Below are 20,443 nucleotides of genomic sequence, written 5' to 3'. Positions count from 1 at the left end.
CGCTGCTTCGCTTTAGCTGTCGTTCAGCGCTCGTTTCGCCTTTTCCCCTCAACTCAGCTCAATTTGTTATTGACACGCTTACGTTAAGTTTGGGGTATTCAGTTTCAGTTAATTTTTTTAATTTTGGTGCGTTCATCGGTTGAAGATGGTTTCCCACCTGCCGAAATGCCTGTCAGAGTTTTCGCTCGAGGAGCCAGCTGAGAACGTCGCGGATGTGCAAAAGAGCAAGTCCGTCGGCTACAAGAAGAAGAAATCGAAGAAGCACACGCCCAGCAGGCCAATGGGCGTGCAGGAGTTGGCGCGCTACACAATGTGGCGCGAGCATCGGGAGCGTTTGATGAACATCGTCAGCGAAATCGATCAATCCCCGCCAGCCACACAGGCGGTGCGCCAGACCCGTGTGAATGCGCTGCGCGAGGAGGCGCAGCAGTTTATGCAACGCACCAAGGAGAACATTCACATGCTGCTCAATCTCTCGCAGACGATGCGCACCCACGGCGCCATCGATCCGTTTCGGCACGATGCGCCGTATGTGATGTCCACGGTGCCGGCGACGATTAGCGATCTGGAGCAGCTGGAGCAGGATAATTTCGATATGGGCAAGCGTCTGTTGAGCATCGGCAGTGAGATCGACTCGGGCCTCAGGGCTGATGGGACCGTCAACAAACGGGACTCGCAGCCCTTTGTCATGCCCGATCGCGCGATGGCCAAGTACAAGCCGTTCAACATCAAGCTGCCCTCGACGGACAAGGAGCGCTGGCAGCTCTTCCGTCCGCGCATCTACTTCGACATGTATCTGAAGGACGCCCGTCCGCTCGGCCGCATCGTCGTCCAGCTCTACACGGAGGCAGCGCCCGTGGTGGTCCTGCAGCTGGTGCGCGCCTGCATGTGCAACATGCATAGCAAGTTTCAGATCAAGCGCCTCTTTCCCAACCTCTGGCTGGACGTCGAGCTGCCCACCGAGAACAACACCGCACTGAACAGCCCCTTGGAGTACGATGGCAAGATCATTGATCATGGCTCCGGCGGCTATGTGCTCTCGTTTAGCAAGAGCCATCTGACGGGCTTCGGCGACAGCATTCCCTTCTCCATCTCGTTCAAGCCGCTGCATGTGGTGAACGGCTCCAGGATCGGCTTCGGCCGTGTCGTCAAGGGCAGCAAGATCTTCGAGTGCCTGCAGAGCTATGGCAACAAGAATGGCACCCTCAGCCGTGGCCTCACCTTCACCGACTGCGGCGTCCTCTGAGCGCCACCAGACTCCACAATTCCACAGATACCAAGTCAGTTCCTGTTTCAGTTCGGTTTCAGTTTCAGATCCACAGCCAAATTTGATGCATTCAAATAAGTTGGACAGGGTAAACCTAGCAGCACGTATCAGATGTCAAATTTTTGTCGTTTTAGTCTGTGTCTGTTTTAATGTCAGTCTAGTTTTAAAAGCTAACCATATAGGGTCATAGTAGGGATACATAAGAATAAAAAAATTATTTAGCTCAAATTTATAGTAACATTCTTTTACCGTTGTTGATAAGAAAACCCCCGTTAACATTCAAACGGCCTATCGATGTCTCTGTACAAGTTTCCACGTTGCCAGTCGATCACCTCGATGGGATCAGCAGAGTTCAATGCGATGCAAACAGCCGAAGCGGCTCCCAAGCCGGAGGCCAAGCCGAAGCCAAAGCCGAAGCCCAAGTTCAAAACTCTGCTGGAGAAGCAGAAGAAGCCCAAGGTGAAGATGCACAATGCCGGCCACATGGCCGCCTGGCGCGAGCATCGGGAACGGGTGCTGGGCATGACAAGCGAGCTGGACACGCGGCCGCCCGGCTTCCAGGCGATCCGGGTGACCGGTGTGATCACGTTGCGCCAGATCGCCATGCAGTTCATGGAGCGCACCAGAAAGAACATCCAGATGCTGGTCGAGCTATCAAAGACGATGCGCACCCACGGCGACATCATTCCCTTTCGCTATGATCGGGTCTACACGATGTCCTCGCTGCCCTACACGCTGAAGCAACTCGATCGCCTCGATGTGGAAAATCGGGACATTGGTAAACGGATCAAGGACGTGGTAAGCGGACTCGACACGGGCATCGAGAAGAAGAACAGCCTAGTCAAGAGGAAGCATAAAGCGCGCGTACCACCGTTCCATATGCCCCAGACCGGCCTGGCCAAATACAAGGGCTATAACATTACGATGCCCAGGACGGACAAGGAGCGCTGGAATCTGCTGCGTCCCACCATCTATTTGGACATCTTTCTCAAGGGTTCACGTCCGCTGGGTCGTATCGTTGTCCAGCTGTACACGGAGGCCGCTCCCGTCGTAGTGCTCCAGATGGTGCGGGCCTGCATTTGCAACATGCACCAAAAGATCGTCATCAAGCGACTATTCCCCAACCTCTGGATGGATGTGGATCTGTTGGAGCATGGCAACCCTGACCTGAGCCAGTCCCTGGAGTATGACGGCAAAATCATTGATCATGGCGCGTCCGCCTATGTCCTCTCCTTTAGCAAGGAATATCTCCAGGGATTTCCCAAAAATGTCTCCTTTTCCATGTCCTTCAAGCCCCTCAGCGTTGCCAATGGCAGTCGCATCGGCTTTGGCCAGATCATCCAGGGCAGCAAGATACTCGATAGCCTGCAGTGCTACGGCACCAAGAACGGCAAGCTCAACCGCAGCATCGTTTTCACCAGCTGCGGCTTGCTCTAAATTCATGTAAATGTACGAAATTACCAGTGATCAAGTAATATGCGATTCGTGTTTAGTTTTTTAGAAATGTCAGTTAGATGCATAAGTAAATTTCAGAGTGTCATCTGAGTGAATTTTTGAAGCGTTATTTCAGATGCTTCACCATGCTTGGATAATCCAAATGAGGTCCTTTACATTTTTATGCTAATTATTAATTATTAATTATTATTTTGGCCGTATTCAAAATTCCAAAACCAGAACAGACCATTCAGAGCACAATTTCAATAAATTTGAAGTAAGCTATTGGGTTTATTTTTATTATTTTTTTTTTTTTTTTGAGGGGTATATTAAGTAGTCGTAATATGCATATGCTATACCTAAAGTATCCCTTGAAAGAGGATAACAAATAAATATAAGTTAGAAGTTTGATTAGGCATAGATGGACAGGGCAGCTCTTCTATATCTATAGACAGCTTAATATGGACGAGAAAGAATGAAAGACGGAAAGGATGTTAGGCCTGCAAGTAGTCTAGAACAGGAAGGACTTCAGGAAAGTTGTTCAGTAGAAAGAATAACAAAAAAATATTTATTAATAGAGATCTTCATCAATGAGCACAGAAGAAAGTGTTAGACAGGAGGGAATAGAGGATAGACAAGAGATTAAAGCATAATAGTTTAGGAGAGTAATTGCATGGAAACAATAGACAATATACCTCTTAGCAAAATATTCCCATATGATGATCAGATCCAGCTACTTTCCTTTGTCATTCTTTCGCCTGTCAATCAAAAGACCTCAGATCTGTCCAAGAGTTTTACTTAATCTAAAAATAGGTCAACTTGGCTTCAGCTCAGTTAAGAATAATCAGCTTCTTGCTTACTAAATATTTTATTGCTGGCATAATTATTTGAATTAAGAATTCTTAGGTAAAATTATTTTTATCTGTTCCACTCTTACAATCGATCTCATTTTTCCTCCCTCTTTGAAGGGATAAACCTGTTCTGCAGGCTGTTTGGCAGCATTGGAGCGAGCTGTCATTAGCATCACTCAGAGTTTGAGTTCCAATCAGTTGGCAGCAGAGCGTCAACGCCTGTCAATTTGTTAACTAAACTAGTTGCTGCTGTTGTTGCTGCCTCATGCTGTTGGCTCATGTCCAGCCTCATCTCTATTTGCCACGTTACAGACGGAGGTGTCTTAAACTCCATTATGCCATGTTCGACGTCACTCTTCATTTGGCTCAATTATAAGCGGACAGAGTGAGGAAAAAGCGCAAAACACGAGTACAAGTCAAACAGAAAGTGATAGAGAGAGAGAGAGAGAGTGAGAGAGGGGGGGGCTATAGGAAACAAGCCATAGAGCTCTGACAGTTCTCACTTCTGCTTAACAAGATGGCAAACCAAGTTTTGGTTACAAGGCCCACTACACAAGGCTTATTAATAATTGCGCCATTCTCTGGCCAATTTCTAGTTTCAGTCTTTGACTTAGCCAGCTTGGCTAGCCAGCGGCAGCGGCAGCGGCAGCAACTGGTAAACAAAGCCAGCGACCACTTGAAGGCCCAGCTGGGCTGCTGGCTGACTTATGTTGTTGCTGTTGTTGTTGTTGTTGTTGTTGTCGTCCACGCGTCCTTTATGTGCAGCGCTCCTGCAGCGCTAATTAATTTTTCTGACCAGCATTCACAAACAGCGGGGGCGGAGCCGCAACCCGACTGCGAGATTTACATTTATTACCCATACCCCAGGCCCGGGGCCACTCTCTCTCCCACTCTCTCTGTCTCCCCCTTTCTCAATCTTCCTCTATCTCTCGCTGACAGGCTACAGCTGCCAGCGCTGGGGGCATGGAATTGCTCCCCTTTCGCTGGCCCGCCAGCTGTTTGGGATTTTAGGCAAATTCAAGGCCGTTTTGTGCCTTGTGTGAATACATACATATATATACATATATATTTCTACATATATATATATTGTACAATATATGCTCTGGGCCCTCGAGATGCTTGTACTTTATGCGCGGCAAATTAAATAATTTTAATTTTTATTGTTTGGGCCCTGCTGCCCCCACCCTGCTCAGCGGTTGGTCCTTGGCTACGGATTCCACTTTTAGTAGGCCATAATTTGCTGGCCAAGTTTCGTTTTTTCTCTGTGTGTGTCTTTTTTCTTCTAGTTGGCCAACATTTGTTGTTTTTCTTTGTCCTTTTCGCCATGCTGACGTTTTTTCGCCTCTCTATCTATTTAATTTTTTTGCTCTTACTTGCAGATCCGCCCTCTCCGCCATTAATTTCGGGCTATATGGAAGGACAAATTATACCAGCCGGGTCGGTGCAAAAACTCCTCTGTGTCTCATCGGGCGGCAATCCGTTGGCAACGTTAACGTGGTACAAAAACGACAAACGGGTGAGTTTTTCTATTTCTCCTTGTTGTTTTTGCTGTATATATAGAAATACGGGTACGGGTAAAGGAAATAAGAGTATATTGGTTTCATTTCTGCAATGTGAATGCATTTTGTGGCTAATGAGACGATGAGTTGACTAGACTTGCGGGAGTTGATATATATTTATATATTTTAATAGATCATTTTAGCATTGAAATTTGTAATAAAATTTGGGCAATAGCTAGAAATAAATAGAGTCAAGAAATAAATAAAGGAAGAGAAAAATTAAATACATAAATCAATAAATACAAGTAAATAAAAAAAGATTAATAAATAAATAAACAGTCAAGTTTATAACAAATAAATAAATTTAGAAATATTCAAATAATACATAAAAAAATATAAACAAATAAATAAATGAATAAAAAAATAAAAAAATACAATTATTAAATAAATAAACAAATCGATATATAAATAACTGGTTTAAAAAATTTAAGAAAGGGGAAAAAATTGAATAGGTTCATAAATAAATAATAATAAAAAATAAAAATAAAATATTTAATAGAATAATAAAATAAACATATAATTAAATCAAAACAAGACCATAGACAAAATAATTCTAGTCGAACGCGCATTACACAGTCAGTAAAGCGCAAAGATATTTTGCATATGCAGCAGAGCACACACACACACGCACACACAATAGAGATAGAAAATGTAAACACACACACACACACCCAGTTGGAGTCGTTATGCTATCAACAGCAGACAAACAACAAACATGCGCCAAACAATAATGGCGCTATTGTTGACCATTTCCGCTTCCGGTTTATGGGCTGAAAGTGCTAATAAGGCTGAAAGCGCAGCTGGAGATGCAGCTGCAGCTGGAGCTAGAATTGGAGTTGGAGTGGAAAATGGCATTTTATCTGCAGCTACTTTAATGTCAGCGCGCCGTGCATATCCTTCAGCACCTTTGCATAACTGATGTTGATGCTGCTGCTGCTGCTGTTGCTGCTGCTGTTGCTGCTGCTGTTGCAATCGAGCAATTGTCGCTGCCTGGGCTAAGCTCCAAAATTAAATCTTTAGCTGCGTTTGGCTGCAGGGGAAGTGGCCGCAAATGCGCCAGCTGTCGAGCTGCTGTTGCATACTTATGGGCGCTGTCGGGCTGTGGACGGTGGGTGGTGGGTGGTGGGCGGTGGTTGGTTGGATGGTGACTTCCTTCAGCTGTAAACTTGATATGCAACAAAAAGGCAACTAGCCACCGTCGACTGCTGCTGGCTGGCTGTCACAGCAACGGAAACAAGCAACTGCTCTCTCTCACTCTCTCTCTCTCTATCTCTCTCTTTTGCCATCTTTATCACCATTGCGGTTTGCTTGCCATCTATCTCAGCCGTAAGGCGCCGCCTGCGGTGCCCGGTGCGGCTGCTCATCTGTGTGCGCGCAAATTAAATGATATTTTATCAACAAAATTAAAATGCGCTGTGTTTTATGCTCGCAGCTCTTAGCACTGCGCCTGCCAGATGCTCCTCCAGCTATTCGCCTGTCTGTCTCTCTGTCTGTGTCGCCCTCTTTGCATATGCAGCACATGGCCTCGAGTTGTTTTGTTTTTAACACACTTCGTGAGCTGCTTTTAGCTCTTAGTATGCTATATTCCATACCCTCTATATATGTATATAGAGCCATAGGCGAAACTAGTTTGCAGCGAACAAACAAGGATGTACACAATATTCCAAATTGGTTTATATAAGAAAGAGCGAAGAGAGATATCAATTTTCAACTGAAAAAAATATATATGAATATTGTTTATGTTTGTCATTGCTCTATAGTGTACATATTATCATCGTCTTTGACTATAAATATATAACGTTTATCATAAATTTTTTGAGCAGAACAAGCTAAAGGCACAGCAGGTTAAGCAGACATTGCAAATTACCAAATAAAATAAATATACACAATAGTCTAGACTGGAGTATACAAAAAAAATATATATAAAAATATGTTCTTGTAAAATATTATATAAATAAAAATATAATCTTCAAAAAATAAATTCTTCGAAAAAATATATAAAAACATGTTTCTAATAAAAAATATATACAAATATATTCTAAAATAGTATACAAAATATATAAATATATAAATTTCTAAAAAATATATATAAATGAATTCTTACAAGAAAAATATAAAAATATACACTTACATGTATATGTAAAAATACATTTTTATAAAAAATGTATACAAATATATTTTACAAAATGTTAAAAAATATATAAATATATATTTTTCTGAAAAATATATAAAAATAAATTCTTGCAAAAAATAAATAAAAATATATTCTTTTAAAAAATACATACAAATATATTCTTCTAAAAAATATATATAAATATATATTATTCTAAAAAATATATAATAATTAAATTCTTCTTCTAAAATATATACAAAAATATTCTTCTAAAAAATTATAAAAAAAATATATAAATATATATATTTTTATAAAAATCAATCAATGTTTCTAAAAAAATATATAAAAATTATGTTTTTCTAAAAAGTATATATACGTGTATTCATAGCTCAGATATATTCATTCTTATAGATATATGATCTTATATATTCACTCTGATTCATATGCATATAAACAAGTCTACACATATCTAATTTGGCTATATTTTATGCCTTCTGCCATTTGCGTTTGCAGATCAACTCTATAATTCGGGCGGCCGACAAATCAGTTTCGGCCGAAATAACTATTTTGGCCAACGTCACCGACAACCAGGCGCAATACCGTTGCGAGGCCTCGAACAGTGCCACCGAGATACCGCTCTTCGAGTCCACCACACTGAGTGTGCACTGTAAGTAGTTGTTGTTGTTACTCTTGTTGTTGTTGTTGTTGCTTGCCCCAAGACACAGCGCTCACGCCATTATTATCCGCTGGCTGTGCTTACAGTTGCGCCAGAGACGGTAAAAATACGCATTGAACCGGAAGAGCTGAAACCTGGCATGGAGGCGACCATCATTTGTGACTCCAGCTCAAGCAATCCGCCGGCAAAGCTGTCCTGGTGGAAGGATGGCATATCCATTGAAGGTACGTACCATAAGCAGCGCACATTTTGGAAGTTTGCCCAGCCGCCAGGGCAAACGCAAGGGCAGGGCATGGCATGGACTTGGCGGCGCCGTTGTCAAAATGGGCAAGCGCCTGGCTACCCAAGCTGATGCTGATGCATTTTTTAAAGGCGTTTCCACGACAACATCCGGTCTGGTTGCCAGCCAGCCAAGCCCAGCCCCGTCCAGCTCTGCGTCCAGTCAGCTCAGTCACTAAAATAAAATCACGCCCATTTTGTCTCTTTCATTGGCTCCTGCTGCTGCTGCTCCTGCTGCTGGCTTTGCTTTGCAGGCATTAATAACACGTCCAAGCCAGGTCTCTGGGGCGGCACAGTCTCAACGCTCGAGTTCAGGCTAAACATCACCCAGGAAATGAACGGTGTGGTCTACACTTGCCAAAGCGCCAACGAGGCACTGCAGCGCAGCGTGCACGAGGCAATCAGCCTGAATGTCCTATGTAAGTACGAGTCTAGCTCATCTCGATCTACTAATTGAGCAATTAGACTCTGTCTGAATGCCAAAGCCCAACAAAATTGTGCTAACTGTAATTCTCAATTAAATATCTGCGCCAACTCAATGGACATGGACATGGAAATGGAAATGGAAATGCAAATGTAAATGTAAATGAAATCCAAATTGTAATTCAAATGGATGCACATGCACACATAGATCCTCCCAAGTTTGTGCCGCCGCCGTCGTCCACATCGGTGGGCCTGGAGGGCGAGTCGTTGCAGGTGCCGCTGCAGGCGAACGCGAATCCAGCGCTAATTAGCTACACCTGGACTAAGAACGGCACGCCCATACCGCAGGACACCAGCGGCAGCGTCTCGGCCGGCGAGCATCGCATCTTTGCCGATGGCGCTGTGCTCAACTTCACAAAGCTGCACCGGGAGGACTCGGACATCTACACCTGCACGGCGAGCAATTCGCAGGGCAAGGCGAGCATCAATATCACAGTCGTTGTGGAATGTAAGTGACCTAATCCAGCTGACTGGACTAGAAAATTCTTAAGCTGCTCTACCTTCCTCTCCCCCTCTCTTTACTCTAACTACAGACGGCACCACCATCAAGTCCGTCTCGGAGAACATTATTGTGAATCCCGGCGAGGATGCCATGCTGTCCTGCAGCGTTGAGGGCAAGCCGCTCGCCGAGGAGCACGTGAAGTGGGAGCGCGTGGGCTACGACATGAAGGCCAAGACCACGACTACGTTCACCAATGGCACCGCCTACCTGCACATCAAGAACGCCCAGCGCGAGGATGTGGGCAACTTTCGCTGCGTGGCCGACAATCATGTGGCCAATCCGACCAATCGGGACGTGCTGCTGATAGTCAAATGTGAGTGGAAACGAGGCTAAATATATTTCTGTATCTTTTGCAATGCTGAGCTCCCTCGTTGCAGTTGCTCCCGAGATCGCCAAGTCGCCGACGCTGCTGCGTGCCGCGAGCGGTACGGGCGAACGGGGGCGCTTGCCCTGCCGGGCGCAGGCGTCGCCCAAGCCGCAGTTTATTTGGCGCCAGGACGGCAAGGATCTGCCCATCAATCATACGTTCAAGTATGAGCTGGAGGAGCGCAAAATAGACTCGCTCACCTACGAGTCCTCGCTGATTGTCGAGAAGGTGGCGCCCGCCGACTACGGCGCCTACGAGTGTGTGGCGCGCAATGAGCTGGGCGAGGATGTCGAGACGGTGCGTCTGGACATTACCTCCCCGCCAGAGCCGCCGCTCAGCCTTAATATACTGAATGTGACCCACGACACGGTCACCGTGGCCTGGACGCCAGGCTTCGATGGTGGCCTGAAGGCCTCCTACCGTGTGCGCTATCGGTATGTACAAGCAGGGCCCAGCTCCTGCCACTCCTCCCGCTCCTCCCACTCCTCCCACTCCTGCATGTCGTGTGCTTGAAGTGCATTCCATTGCAATTACTGCGAATGTCACGTGCACTAATGAAATTGTCCCTCATGCGTTGGCTATGGAACCTCTCCAACATTCTCTTTCTCACACACACTATATCCCTCTCTCTCTCCGTCTCTTTCTCCCGCTTGCAGCATGGCAGACCGCGAGCAGTATAAATATGTCGACGGACTGCCCAACAGCCACAAACTGACCATCGGCGGACTGCGCATGAATACGCTGTATCTGTTCTCGGTGATGGCATGGAACGATTTGGGCCAGAGCTCCTACCTGCCGGATTTGACGCGTGCCCAGACCAAAGGTAAGCCCTCCACTCCAGTCGTGGCTCCTCGCGTTCGTCCACTGATTGATTGATTTATGCGTGCACCGCCCTTTGGCATTTATGGCCGGCGCTCGTTTGCCTGACAATGAAGTGAACACAGCGAGCGACTAGGTCTATTTCCTCTATTAATTCACACCACCCCCGCGCGCCACCTCTCGGTGTGTTTTCTTCACTCAATCAATGATCTCTCTTTCCTGCAACGCTGCGTCTAATTGGAATCGTATTATGGTGACAACGACAACGTCGCAAACGCAACCTAAAACATGAATATACATTGGATATGCGCACCACCACCACCCGCCACTGACACCACTAACTCCACTGACACCACCGACACCACCAGCAGAAGCGCCGCCACCCTCACAGCCGGCTTCGTCGCTGGGCGGCGGACCGCCAACCACCAGTCAGACACCGCTGGGTGGCACATCGGGCATGCTGCTCGTTGGCGTCGCAGCGGGCATTACGGTGGTGCTGCTCAACGTATTTGTCATCGGCTGTTGTCTTCACAAGCGCAACGAGAAGCGCCTGAAGCGAGGTACATCAGCAACATCATCATCGAGACTAGGCTTTTATTGTTGTTGTTGCTTTCATATATGAAATTGATTTTATGATTGACAGACTGAGTGATTGACAAGCAGCTGCTCTGAAGTTTTAATCGTATGATGAGCCAAGTAATTTAATTGGTTTAGAGTGAATATGTTTTCTGTTTAATGCAACTGACTAATTGATTGATTGATTGATCGATGTACTGACAATGTGCGCATTAGCTTATTAGTTAGAGCTAATCAATTGAGTGCTTTGACGTTGATGGCAACATAACGAAAATAATAGAAAATTCTAGATGCCTTAAAAACTGACTGAATGATTGATTAAGTGACTGACTGATTGATATACATTATATAAATTGTATAGTATGAGCTAGATAATTGCATATTACACAGTTTGCAGGATTTTGAAAGCAATTCACTCAAATTCTGAAAATATTTTGTAAACTGATTGATTGTCTGATTGATTGAGCAGAGTGACTTCTTGAACACTGCGCAGCCTTATTGATTTTGTGGTTGATTGACAATCAACGCCATGAGCTTAAAGAATTAAAGAAAGTAAAGAATTTGTTTTTCCTTAACTACAAAGATCCTGTAGTATTTACGAAATTTCTCAGCTAGCTGTTTGATTGACTGATTGACAATCAACGCAAAATTTCACATTCGAGCTCAATATATACCTGAAATATAGATTTAGAGCTGCTGGAAATGTAGTTAATCTTGAATCTTTAAGCTGATTGATCGCTTGGCCAATTAAATGAGCCCAATCAAGTAGAAGCCTTTCTAGATTGAACGATAGATACCTGAAAATCCCTTTCGGCCATGCAAAAACGGAAATCGAAATTGAATTGAGCAGAGTACTCGATAGTTGTGGCAGTAACTCGCAGATGGCTATAATTTAATTTCCATTTTTGAACTGAATACAGTTTCGCTGTGCCGTTGCCCGTGCCGGTGCCCGTGCTGCTCTACGGTTGGCGTTTCTACGTGCCGTTGCGGTCAGCGTCGGACGGCGCTAATTTCATTTGGCCCCGTCACATGCTGGAGCTGCGTTTCCGCGTGCGCGCCATTGTGACTCCATGGCTACGTGATTTGCGTCACTTTTGCATGGGTTCCTTAACCGTACCCAGAGTAACAGGCGGCTCTGGCCTGGAAGCAGAGCGCAACCACACAACCGACCCACTCCCCACTCGCACCACCCCGTACCGTCCCATTTGCCTCCGAAGCGCTGCTGCGTCATTTTTATTACAATTTCTCATTTCAATTTTTGTTCATTTCGAATTTATTTATTGTTTTATTTTTGCAAGCATATTTTCTGTTATTATTATTTATTATTATTTTTGTTTTTTTTTTCTGTGTTTATGTTTTCATGGTCTCGTTTGGCTGGCTTTGGTTTATTTTGACTTGCTGTCGCGACATTTTCATGGACCAGGAATTGAAATGATGCCAGCCGAGTTAACGGAGGACTCCAGCAATACGCCGAACCTGCTCATCATTGCCATCTCTCTGGCCGCATTCGGATTTCTGCTGGTCAATGCGGCGCTGGTTGCCTGGTTCTTTGTGCATCAGCGGCGCAAAAAAGGTTCGTTGACATGTTTCAGCATGTTTGAGTTTCGATTTATATTTATTTGGATTTTGTTCTGTTATACTTGTATATTTTTATTTACTTGCATTTATTTGTTGTTGTCTGAGAGCGTTGCCAATGTAAATTCAACTCTTTGAATTCATGAAATGCCAGAGATATGGCTGCTTATCCTTCGAGCTTGAAGTTGAAGTGTGGCGGCATCCAACAGCCACTTCCGTGACACCATAGGAAGCAAACGCGTTGTGCAACATCCGCTGCTCCCAGTGGAACATGAACGTGGCCTGTTCACTTTATGATGCTCACTAAACAATTTCCTGCATCTACATAGATGATATATACAGAGAGAGAGAGAGAGAGAAATGGGGAGAGTGAGAGGCAGACAGGCTGAAGTAGATAGAGATAGATAGTTAGATAGTCAAAGGTGGCTAGCGTATAAATGGGTCGGGATATCGTATATGCGCTTCTTGTAATTTCCGCGAGAAAACCAAAGCTCGAGCGTGGCCAGAGGAAGCCAGCGAGCCAGCCAAGCCAAGTCAAGTCAAAGGGCAACAAAAAGAAAATAAGGAAAGCGAAAAACAAACCGCTCTGAGCAGTCAACAAGAATATAATGATGACAGAAAATAATGATGCATCCTGGCAGCGGACAGCAGCCAGCAGCTAGCAGCCAGCAGAGAGCGCACGACCCCGAGGTCCATGCCAAGTGCAACTGTTTATTGAACAACGACGTTGGCAGCCACCTCGTCCGGTTGCCCCCATTACCCCCAGTTGGCCCCCTCTCTCCACCTATCCACAGCCCATCCCATCGCATCCCATTTGGCCGTTGGCGAAGACAAATGTGCATCGTTTTCTTAGCTGAACGCACAATCTTTCGGAAATCAGATTGCTCTAGTCCATGCACAGGCAAGCAGGAGCAAGCAGGACAGTCCGAGAGCGGATAGAGAGAGAGAGAGAGAGAGCATGGAGCACGTGTTGGAAGTCCTGCGTCGCCTTGGCTGCCTGCCGCTCAATTTGCAGCTAAAGCTGCAGATTGTTTATTAATATGGAATTATATTTCAACAGGCCAAGCGAACGAAATATAAATATGACTCCCGACAGACCCGCAGACAAATAGAGAGTCGGACAAACTAGCGGACGGACAGACCTAACGACCTATCGACCCAATCGACTATGGAGCATCGAGAGAAATGCAGACATTTCTTGGCAAGTCAGGTCTCAAAGACAAACCCAGCCGGAACGTGCAGAAAGTGTTGAGCTGAGGGAGGCGCACAATTTTGCCAAAAGCGCCGCAAAATTTTCGAGTTGGCCAAAGCATGAGCCGAACGTTTGGCCAGGCATGCTAACCAAATTATTTTTCATTGAGCCAAATTTAGTGGTTTAACACGCAGAGCGCTCCAAAGCAGCAGCAGGAGCAGCATTAGGAGCATCTTCTCAATCAGACTCGAGTCCCAGTGCAACGTAGCCAAATTATGCATACGCATTTGTACGTGAGCTCCCCTAAGACGCGGCATTCCAACTGCCAGATGTCCTTCGCAACAGTTTGTACAACTATGCTGAGTCTTTTTCCCTCTCTCTCCCTCTCTCTCTCTCTCTCTCACACACACAGTTGTAATGCATGCTCATATACTTTTGGCAAACATTTGACTTATGAGTTGACTTTTTGCCCGCCAGCTTTTGACTTTTGACGGTCTAATAGGTCGCCTTGTTTATCAGCATATGAATACAAAGAGCCAAGGCATAGAAGACGACTTCTTTTGCAAACTTGGCAAAGTGTTTGCCTAACTGTGTGTGTGTGTGTGTGTGTGTGTGTGTGAAATTGCTAACTAGCTAATTAACTGTTTGACTGATTGATCATCACAATAAGATTCTTAATTAGCTGAAAATAGAAGTGATAATTAAAGCTAATGAATAATGAATGAATAGTTGAAGGAACTTCAGAGGGATCAAAGGTTTCTCTACAAAGTAGAGTGGAACTTATAGAAAATTTTGATTGACTGATTGATGAGTAAAGCATCATCAAAACATTCAATGCTAAAGACTATCATTGAAAATTATTTGAAGTTTATGATCCTTATACTCGTAAATTACGGATTGACTGATTGTCTGATTGATTCATCAAGATGCTAAAATCTATTGAGGTTTATTCAACACCCAAACTGAAAACTTATTGACTGTTTAATTGATCGATTGTTTGATTATCTGATGCCTTGACAATTTATTAAAGCTAATGAAATGGAAAAAGGGAAAGGGAATAGTCAATTCCTAGGAATTTTAAATTTTGATCAATTTATAGACTAATTGATGAACCAAACGTTCATCTAAACTCTCAATATTAGAAAGCTGCATGGCCGATTGATAATTAATTGAGGCCTATGTACAAAATATACCTACGCGTAATTCCAGGAATATTCCGACTGGTTAGTCAATTGATTAATTAAAAGGAATTCAAACTCGAGAAATTCTCACAAATTGATATTTGATACCCGCTTTTGTGCTAATATAATTATGATTATTCTCCAATTCATAAAGTTGATTAAGGAAAGTATAAGCTCCTTGAAATGACCAAAAAAAAAAAAAAGAAGAGACGAAAGAAAAAGCGCCGCCAGCTCTCGTTCAGCAGGATCTGGCGCTGTATCCTTTGTTTGCATCCTCGAATTCGGTCTGTGTGAAATGTAGGCCAAGATTTTTTGACATTATGAGCGCGCGGCACTCTCTAGCGGAGCATGAACTACAGCCGCAGGACATAAATAAGATATTTTTCTTAGAAATTCAGCTTGCTTTATTATACGGATACGGAAACGGGTTGCCTGTGCTTGGCTAGAGTCGGGCTTGACTGGGCTGAAGCTAAGGCTGGGCTCTTACCGAGTAGTACTGGCAATTTCTCTCTTATTTCCAGTGCACAGTTATGTTTGAACAAATGACGCGCTTGCATATGGATGCCAGCGCCGCCCACCCACCGAATACCCTGCACAAAAGAAATTCATATTTCAAGTCTTAACAGCCGCTTGTTACAAGAACTGTTAAGCGAGCCAGAAAGCTGCTGCTACTCCTGCTGCTCCTGCTACTCCTGCTGCTGCTGCTGCTGCTTTCAAGTAAAGTAAAAAATAAAAACTGTCTACCCCAACAACATTTTTATGACAATGTTCGGCTACCCCGCCGCCTTCGCCTGCCTTCCATAAGCCGATAACTGACAATGCCCAAAAGCATTTTTTCTTCTATTTCTTTCTTTTTTTTTTTGGCCATAAAGGAGTTGTCAGGGAAACTGGTGCGTCGGCCAGGATGACAGCGGTCGGCAGGCTGAGGCGGAGAAGGAGAGAGTGGGGCAGAGTGGACAGCTTTTAGCCTGAAGATAACTCTGCATATTTCAATGTTTTCGCTAGCGAAACTTGACTTGTGGACTGCCTGCCTGACTGCCTCCTGCTCGACTCCTGCTTGCCTGACTGCCTCCTGCTCGCCTGCTCGACTGCTGTTTGTTTGTTTGTTGTGCTCGGCCCTTGGATATGCATTTTTAATGTGCATTTGCGCTTTTGTGTCCAAATGCCGCATGACGGAAAAGAAATTCATCCGCCTGAAACCAAAATATGAACCCGAAAAACCCAAACTCCCGACCATAGCCACGAGAGGAAGTCATCCGCACGGAGATACTAGCTAAGAAGATTTCGCTGTTGCCCGATAAACTATGCCAAAAGTCTGCGGTTGGCAGCTGGTCGGCGGTTCGGCTAGGTCATTGTACTCCAGTGGACATTGGCAATGCCACACACACACACACACACAGAGAGAGTGAGAGACAGAGAGAGAGAGATACACACTCATATATCATTCTCATATGAGTTTTGTGCAGAATGCCATTTCTAATGTTTATTGGCTTTCGACTGGGCTTTAGCTATGAAGTGTGCGTAGGGGAAGGGGAAGAGGGAGAGAGAGAAAGCAAGAGCCTGGGCCACAGAGTTGCACTGAGTGGAAATTACAAGACTCGCATGGGCTTGTGTTAATTTGAGACTGGCAACGGCATAGTCAATGATGAAAATTCCAAAAACCAATGACAAATGGACAGCTGAGAGAGAGCGAGAGAGAGAGAGAGAGAAAAGGAGAGGAGGTGAAAAGTGGATGCGACACCAGTGAAAAGTTTTGTGCCAACGTTGCGTTTGCCAGTGGCGATAAGCGTGAACTCTCTACTCACTGTTCTCGGCTCTCGTCTCTCGTCTCTCGGCTCTTGGGTTGCCGCCCCCTCCTCAATATAAGCGAAAAACCGCTTGACTTTGACACTCTTTAAACAATTGACTATGGACCCCGACTGCGAACGGGCCATCGCATCTGTTGAGATAAGCGCACAGGCTGTCAAACAATTCGGCGCCATCGCCGCTGTCCAAAACTTTCAAAGTTTCCTGCTTGCCACAGATATCTGCCACATACTACATGCCACATCTTTTTCGCTGAGACTTAAATACATTTTGCTATTTGCAATATTTGCGCCAAGTGTCATGCTGCTGCTCGACAGCTATATATACCCTGTAAATGGGAATAAGCTATTGTAAAAGATGGATACTGTACTATTTAAAGGGTTTGAGAAGAAGAGGGGAAAATTAAAGTGAAGGAAGATGATTGGAAAAAGTGAGAAAAAAATGAGAAAATAAATGTGAAGAAAAAAGAAAAGAAAATGGAATAGAGATAAATGAAAAGTGAGGAAATTATATGAGCAGGAAATATAATATAAAGGAAAAGCAAATTGAATAGAAAGAATAGAAAGGAAATTATATGAGCTGGAAATATAATATAAAGAAAGAAGTGAAATGGAATGAAATAAAGAGAGAAGATTCCATGTTTTAGAGGAGAAGGTACGATAGAGAATATAGGTGTAGATAGATATAAGAAATCAAAGTAAGTATAGAGGGAGAGAAAAAAAAACAGGCAAAATGTAACGAAACGAAACGAAATGCAACGAAACGAAAAGGGAAGATGAAAATAGAAGAAGCAGGCGAAAGAATAGAGTAAGCAAAAACTAAGTAAAGAGAGACCACGAAACACCAGAAAGGAAAGAAAAGATGAGAAAAGACAGATGAGAGAAGAAGAAAGATGAGAGAAGAAGAAAGAGAAGCAATCCATACCAATCTCAGAAATAATACAGAAGTCACAAAGTCTCTCAGCTAAACATATGCCATTCAATGTATTTCTGTTAACTCCGCTCCATTTTCTCTCTCTCTCTCTCGCTCAACTGCAGCGCCCTCAGCTTATCACTCCCTCTCTATCGATTATAGGGTATAGCAACTGCACAGTTTGTCAATAAGTTTGCTCAACACTTGTGATTTCGAACAGAAGCTTTACTCACACACACGCACACACACACGCCCACATAACTGTGAGAAGTCAAAGAATAACTGTCGCTTATATTTTCATCTCTCTTTTTTTTTTGGGTCCTGCTCTACCAGCAGCTCCGCAGATTAAGAGAAAAACCTTCAAAGCAGACGTCCATGTCAACGGCCACGTCATTAACTGACCTGACGACCGCAAAAGCTGTCTAAGCCGTGTCATGCTCGTGTATGTATGTATGTATATACATATATCATGTACATATACATATATCTTTATAGGAACCAAAAAAAAACCTTCGCTTGCTGTCCAGATTTTTCGGTCTGTCGTGGCATAAGTGCAAAATTTGTAATCTCTGTGTCGTTGCAGTCCTCGCTGTTTGTATGTGTGAGTGGGTGTGTGTGGGCTCTACAGTACAGTGAAACCACCACATCAACAACAACAACTGCTGGCACTGGATTATTAGACGAGGCAAGGCTTTGTCAACGCTAAGCCCGCCAGCTAACCTTTAATTCCATCTGTCTACATATAGACGGACCCTCCGCTTGCTCCACATGGAGAAATGTTGAGCTTCGGCATTCGACGTTCGATGTGTGTGTGTGTGTGTATTTATGACTTGTGCATTGATTTCTAATGGACTCCATTAGATAAATTTGTACCTGACTTTCAAAATGGAATTTATATTGGCTCTATAGAGCTCTCTCTCCCCCTCTCCCTCTCCCTATCTCACTCTCTCTCTCTCTCTATCACTAGCTTAGTTCTCGCCTAAGCATTCAATTGCCAGCCTGATGGCATTCACTCAATAATTTCCAGGGTATTTCACACATCAACATCTGTACGCACCACACATTCAGTTTCAGTTAAAGTTAATTGTGGTTTGTATTTTTGTTGTTGTTGGTTTTTATTATTTTTTATTGTTGCCGCCACGTGTCATCATAAATAAAGTACATTAAAATGGCTGGCAAAGCAAAATATTTGTAATTCACTAAACTATAAATGCAATCGGATAGTTGAAAGCGAAATGCGCGAGCCGCCATGTGGAGTTGACTGTGGAGCCCTCTGACCTCTGACCCCGGGCCACATGTTTTATTTACAATAAATACGCAAAGGTGTCGACGCACAACAGTCAACTGGGATATGAACCGCAATTGACGGCGCGCAATTAAATGTAATTTACATTTTGTAATTCTGTTCGAGGTAGAAGAAGAAAAAACAGAAAAATAAATTACAAAAAAAAACTTTAATAAGCATATACAAAACCATATGAAAGGAAAATATCAAAATATTTTTCAGGCAAAGACAATCAATAGTAATAGCAATAAAAATAGCTCAAAAATTGTAAGAGGAGATGTGAAAAGAAAGGAGACACAAACAGGAAAAGAAGAGAGAAGAACAGAGGAAATATATGAAAAGGAGCGAAAAGAAGAAAAAAAGTAGTAAAATAGAGAAATGATAGAAAAATACAAAGCAAAAAAAAAATAATAAAAGAACAAGTAAGAAAGCTCTAGTCGAGACTGCTCGACTACGAGATCCCCTGAACCCTTGGAGCAATAGATATTTCAATAATTTTTCGCGTCTTTCAGCTTACACAAGAAACACGCACACACACACCCACAGGCATACATACACACACACGCATACAGACACACATACACACACACACACGCAAACATACACAAATGCATACACACACACATACACATACACACACACATACATACACAAACACATACACACACATACACAAACACATACACACACAAGCACCCACGCATAAACGCATGGGCTGCAGTGTGCGCTTACTATGAGAACTTAATTGTTTAATAACTTTTTTTGTGCACGTACGATCTTCATGAAACTTTTAGATTATGATTATAACATGGATATGCATGTAATTGCCAAAGCCCAAGTCTCTAGTATTTGAAATACGCTTTTTACAAAAGTGAGGGTGAGGGGGTGAATTTAAGGGTGGGGGGTAAATTTTAACAAAAACCGAAATTGTATAAATTGCATATAAACATACATTAAAAATTTGGAGACTCTAGCAATAAAGGTGTAGAAGATATAATTTTATAACTGGTTTTCGATAAGGTTTTTTATCGATAAAAAAAGATCGGGATAAGTTATCGAATTTTAATGATAAACTTGATATGCGCGCTGTAATTACGGACATTTTAAAAAAAGTCTCTAGCTCTTATATCTTCTGAAATCGACGCGTTCATACATACGGACAGACGGACAGACGGACAGACAGACGGACAGGGCCAAATCAACTCAGCTCGTCACCCTGATCAAGAATATATATACTTTGTGGGGTCTGCCACGCCTCCTTCTCCCTGTTACATACATTTCAACAAAACCATTATACCCTGATTTCCCATTGAAAATGGGTTCAGGGTATAAAAAGTATATAAGAAAATAAGAAGAGGAGAGAGGGATAAAAGATAGAATAGAATAAAAAAATACAGTAAACAAGAGATAAGACAGCACAGAAGAAGAGGAAACGAAAGAATGAAAGAGATAGCACAACAGATAACCAAAGATCTAAAATTATAGATGATTTAGTATAAGTAAAAACATGAGATTTTTTCAATCTACAAAAAGCTTCACCTTTTCACGTTTGCTTGATCAAAGAAC

General features: G+C 43.5%; 3 protein-coding genes and 1 long non-coding RNA gene across 6 annotated transcripts in view; 3 read left to right on the top strand and 1 right to left on the bottom strand.

Moving 5' to 3' along the window:
* Nucleotides 1-20,443, top strand: part of sns (nephrin adhesion molecule sticks and stones) — an 85,330-nt gene that overhangs the window by 43,038 nt on the left and 21,849 nt on the right. Inside the window, exons 9-17 of one of the 3 annotated variants that reach the window (XM_089471320.1) lie at nt 4,932-5,068; nt 7,738-7,891; nt 7,987-8,124; nt 8,434-8,598; nt 8,811-9,110; nt 9,196-9,477; nt 9,542-9,965; nt 10,188-10,354; nt 12,350-12,499. In XM_089471320.1, the coding sequence (XP_089327446.1) occupies nt 4,932-5,068; nt 7,738-7,891; nt 7,987-8,124; nt 8,434-8,598; nt 8,811-9,110; nt 9,196-9,477; nt 9,542-9,965; nt 10,188-10,354; nt 12,350-12,499 (1,917 nt within the window). Of the gene's footprint in view, nt 1-4,931; nt 5,069-7,737; nt 7,892-7,986; nt 8,125-8,433; nt 8,599-8,810; nt 9,111-9,195; nt 9,478-9,541; nt 9,966-10,187; nt 10,355-10,718; nt 10,911-12,349; nt 12,500-20,443 lie in introns of all 3 variants that reach the window. The other 2 variants (XM_089471319.1, XM_018011484.2) reach the window with 2 other exon arrangements.
* Nucleotides 38-1,495, top strand: LOC108616350 (uncharacterized). Its single transcript, XM_018011485.2, has one exon. It carries the CDS (start codon nt 146-148, stop codon nt 1,244-1,246), a length of 1,101 nt encoding a protein of 366 aa, XP_017866974.1. The 5' UTR covers nt 38-145; the 3' UTR covers nt 1,247-1,495.
* Nucleotides 1,562-2,986, top strand: LOC149268544 (uncharacterized). The gene has a single exon (XM_089471329.1). The coding sequence runs from the start codon at nt 1,562-1,564 to the stop codon at nt 2,702-2,704; it is 1,143 nt and encodes a 380-aa protein (XP_089327455.1). The 3' UTR covers nt 2,705-2,986.
* Nucleotides 12,493-20,443, bottom strand: part of LOC149268543 (uncharacterized) — a 56,210-nt gene continuing 48,259 nt past the window's right edge. Inside the window, exon 3 of the long non-coding RNA XR_016270524.1 lies at nt 12,493-12,822. This is a non-coding gene — a long non-coding RNA (uncharacterized LOC149268543). The remainder of the gene's footprint in view (nt 12,823-20,443) is intronic.

Source organism: Drosophila arizonae, chromosome 5, assembly GCF_054131065.1.
Source record: "Drosophila arizonae isolate 15081-1271.41 chromosome 5, UAZ_ARI_1.0, whole genome shotgun sequence".
Classification (NCBI taxonomy): domain Eukaryota; kingdom Metazoa; phylum Arthropoda; class Insecta; order Diptera; family Drosophilidae; genus Drosophila; species Drosophila arizonae.
This window is presented reverse-complemented; position numbering and strand designations above follow the sequence as displayed.

What these genes read in the sequence shown, in the direction of transcription:
- LOC108616350 (XM_018011485.2), top strand. Translation starts at nt 146, where the DNA reads ATGGTTTCCCACCTGCCGAAATGCCTGTCAGAGTTTTCGCTCGAGGAG.
- LOC149268544 (XM_089471329.1), top strand. Translation starts at nt 1,562, where the DNA reads ATGTCTCTGTACAAGTTTCCACGTTGCCAGTCGATCACCTCGATGGGA.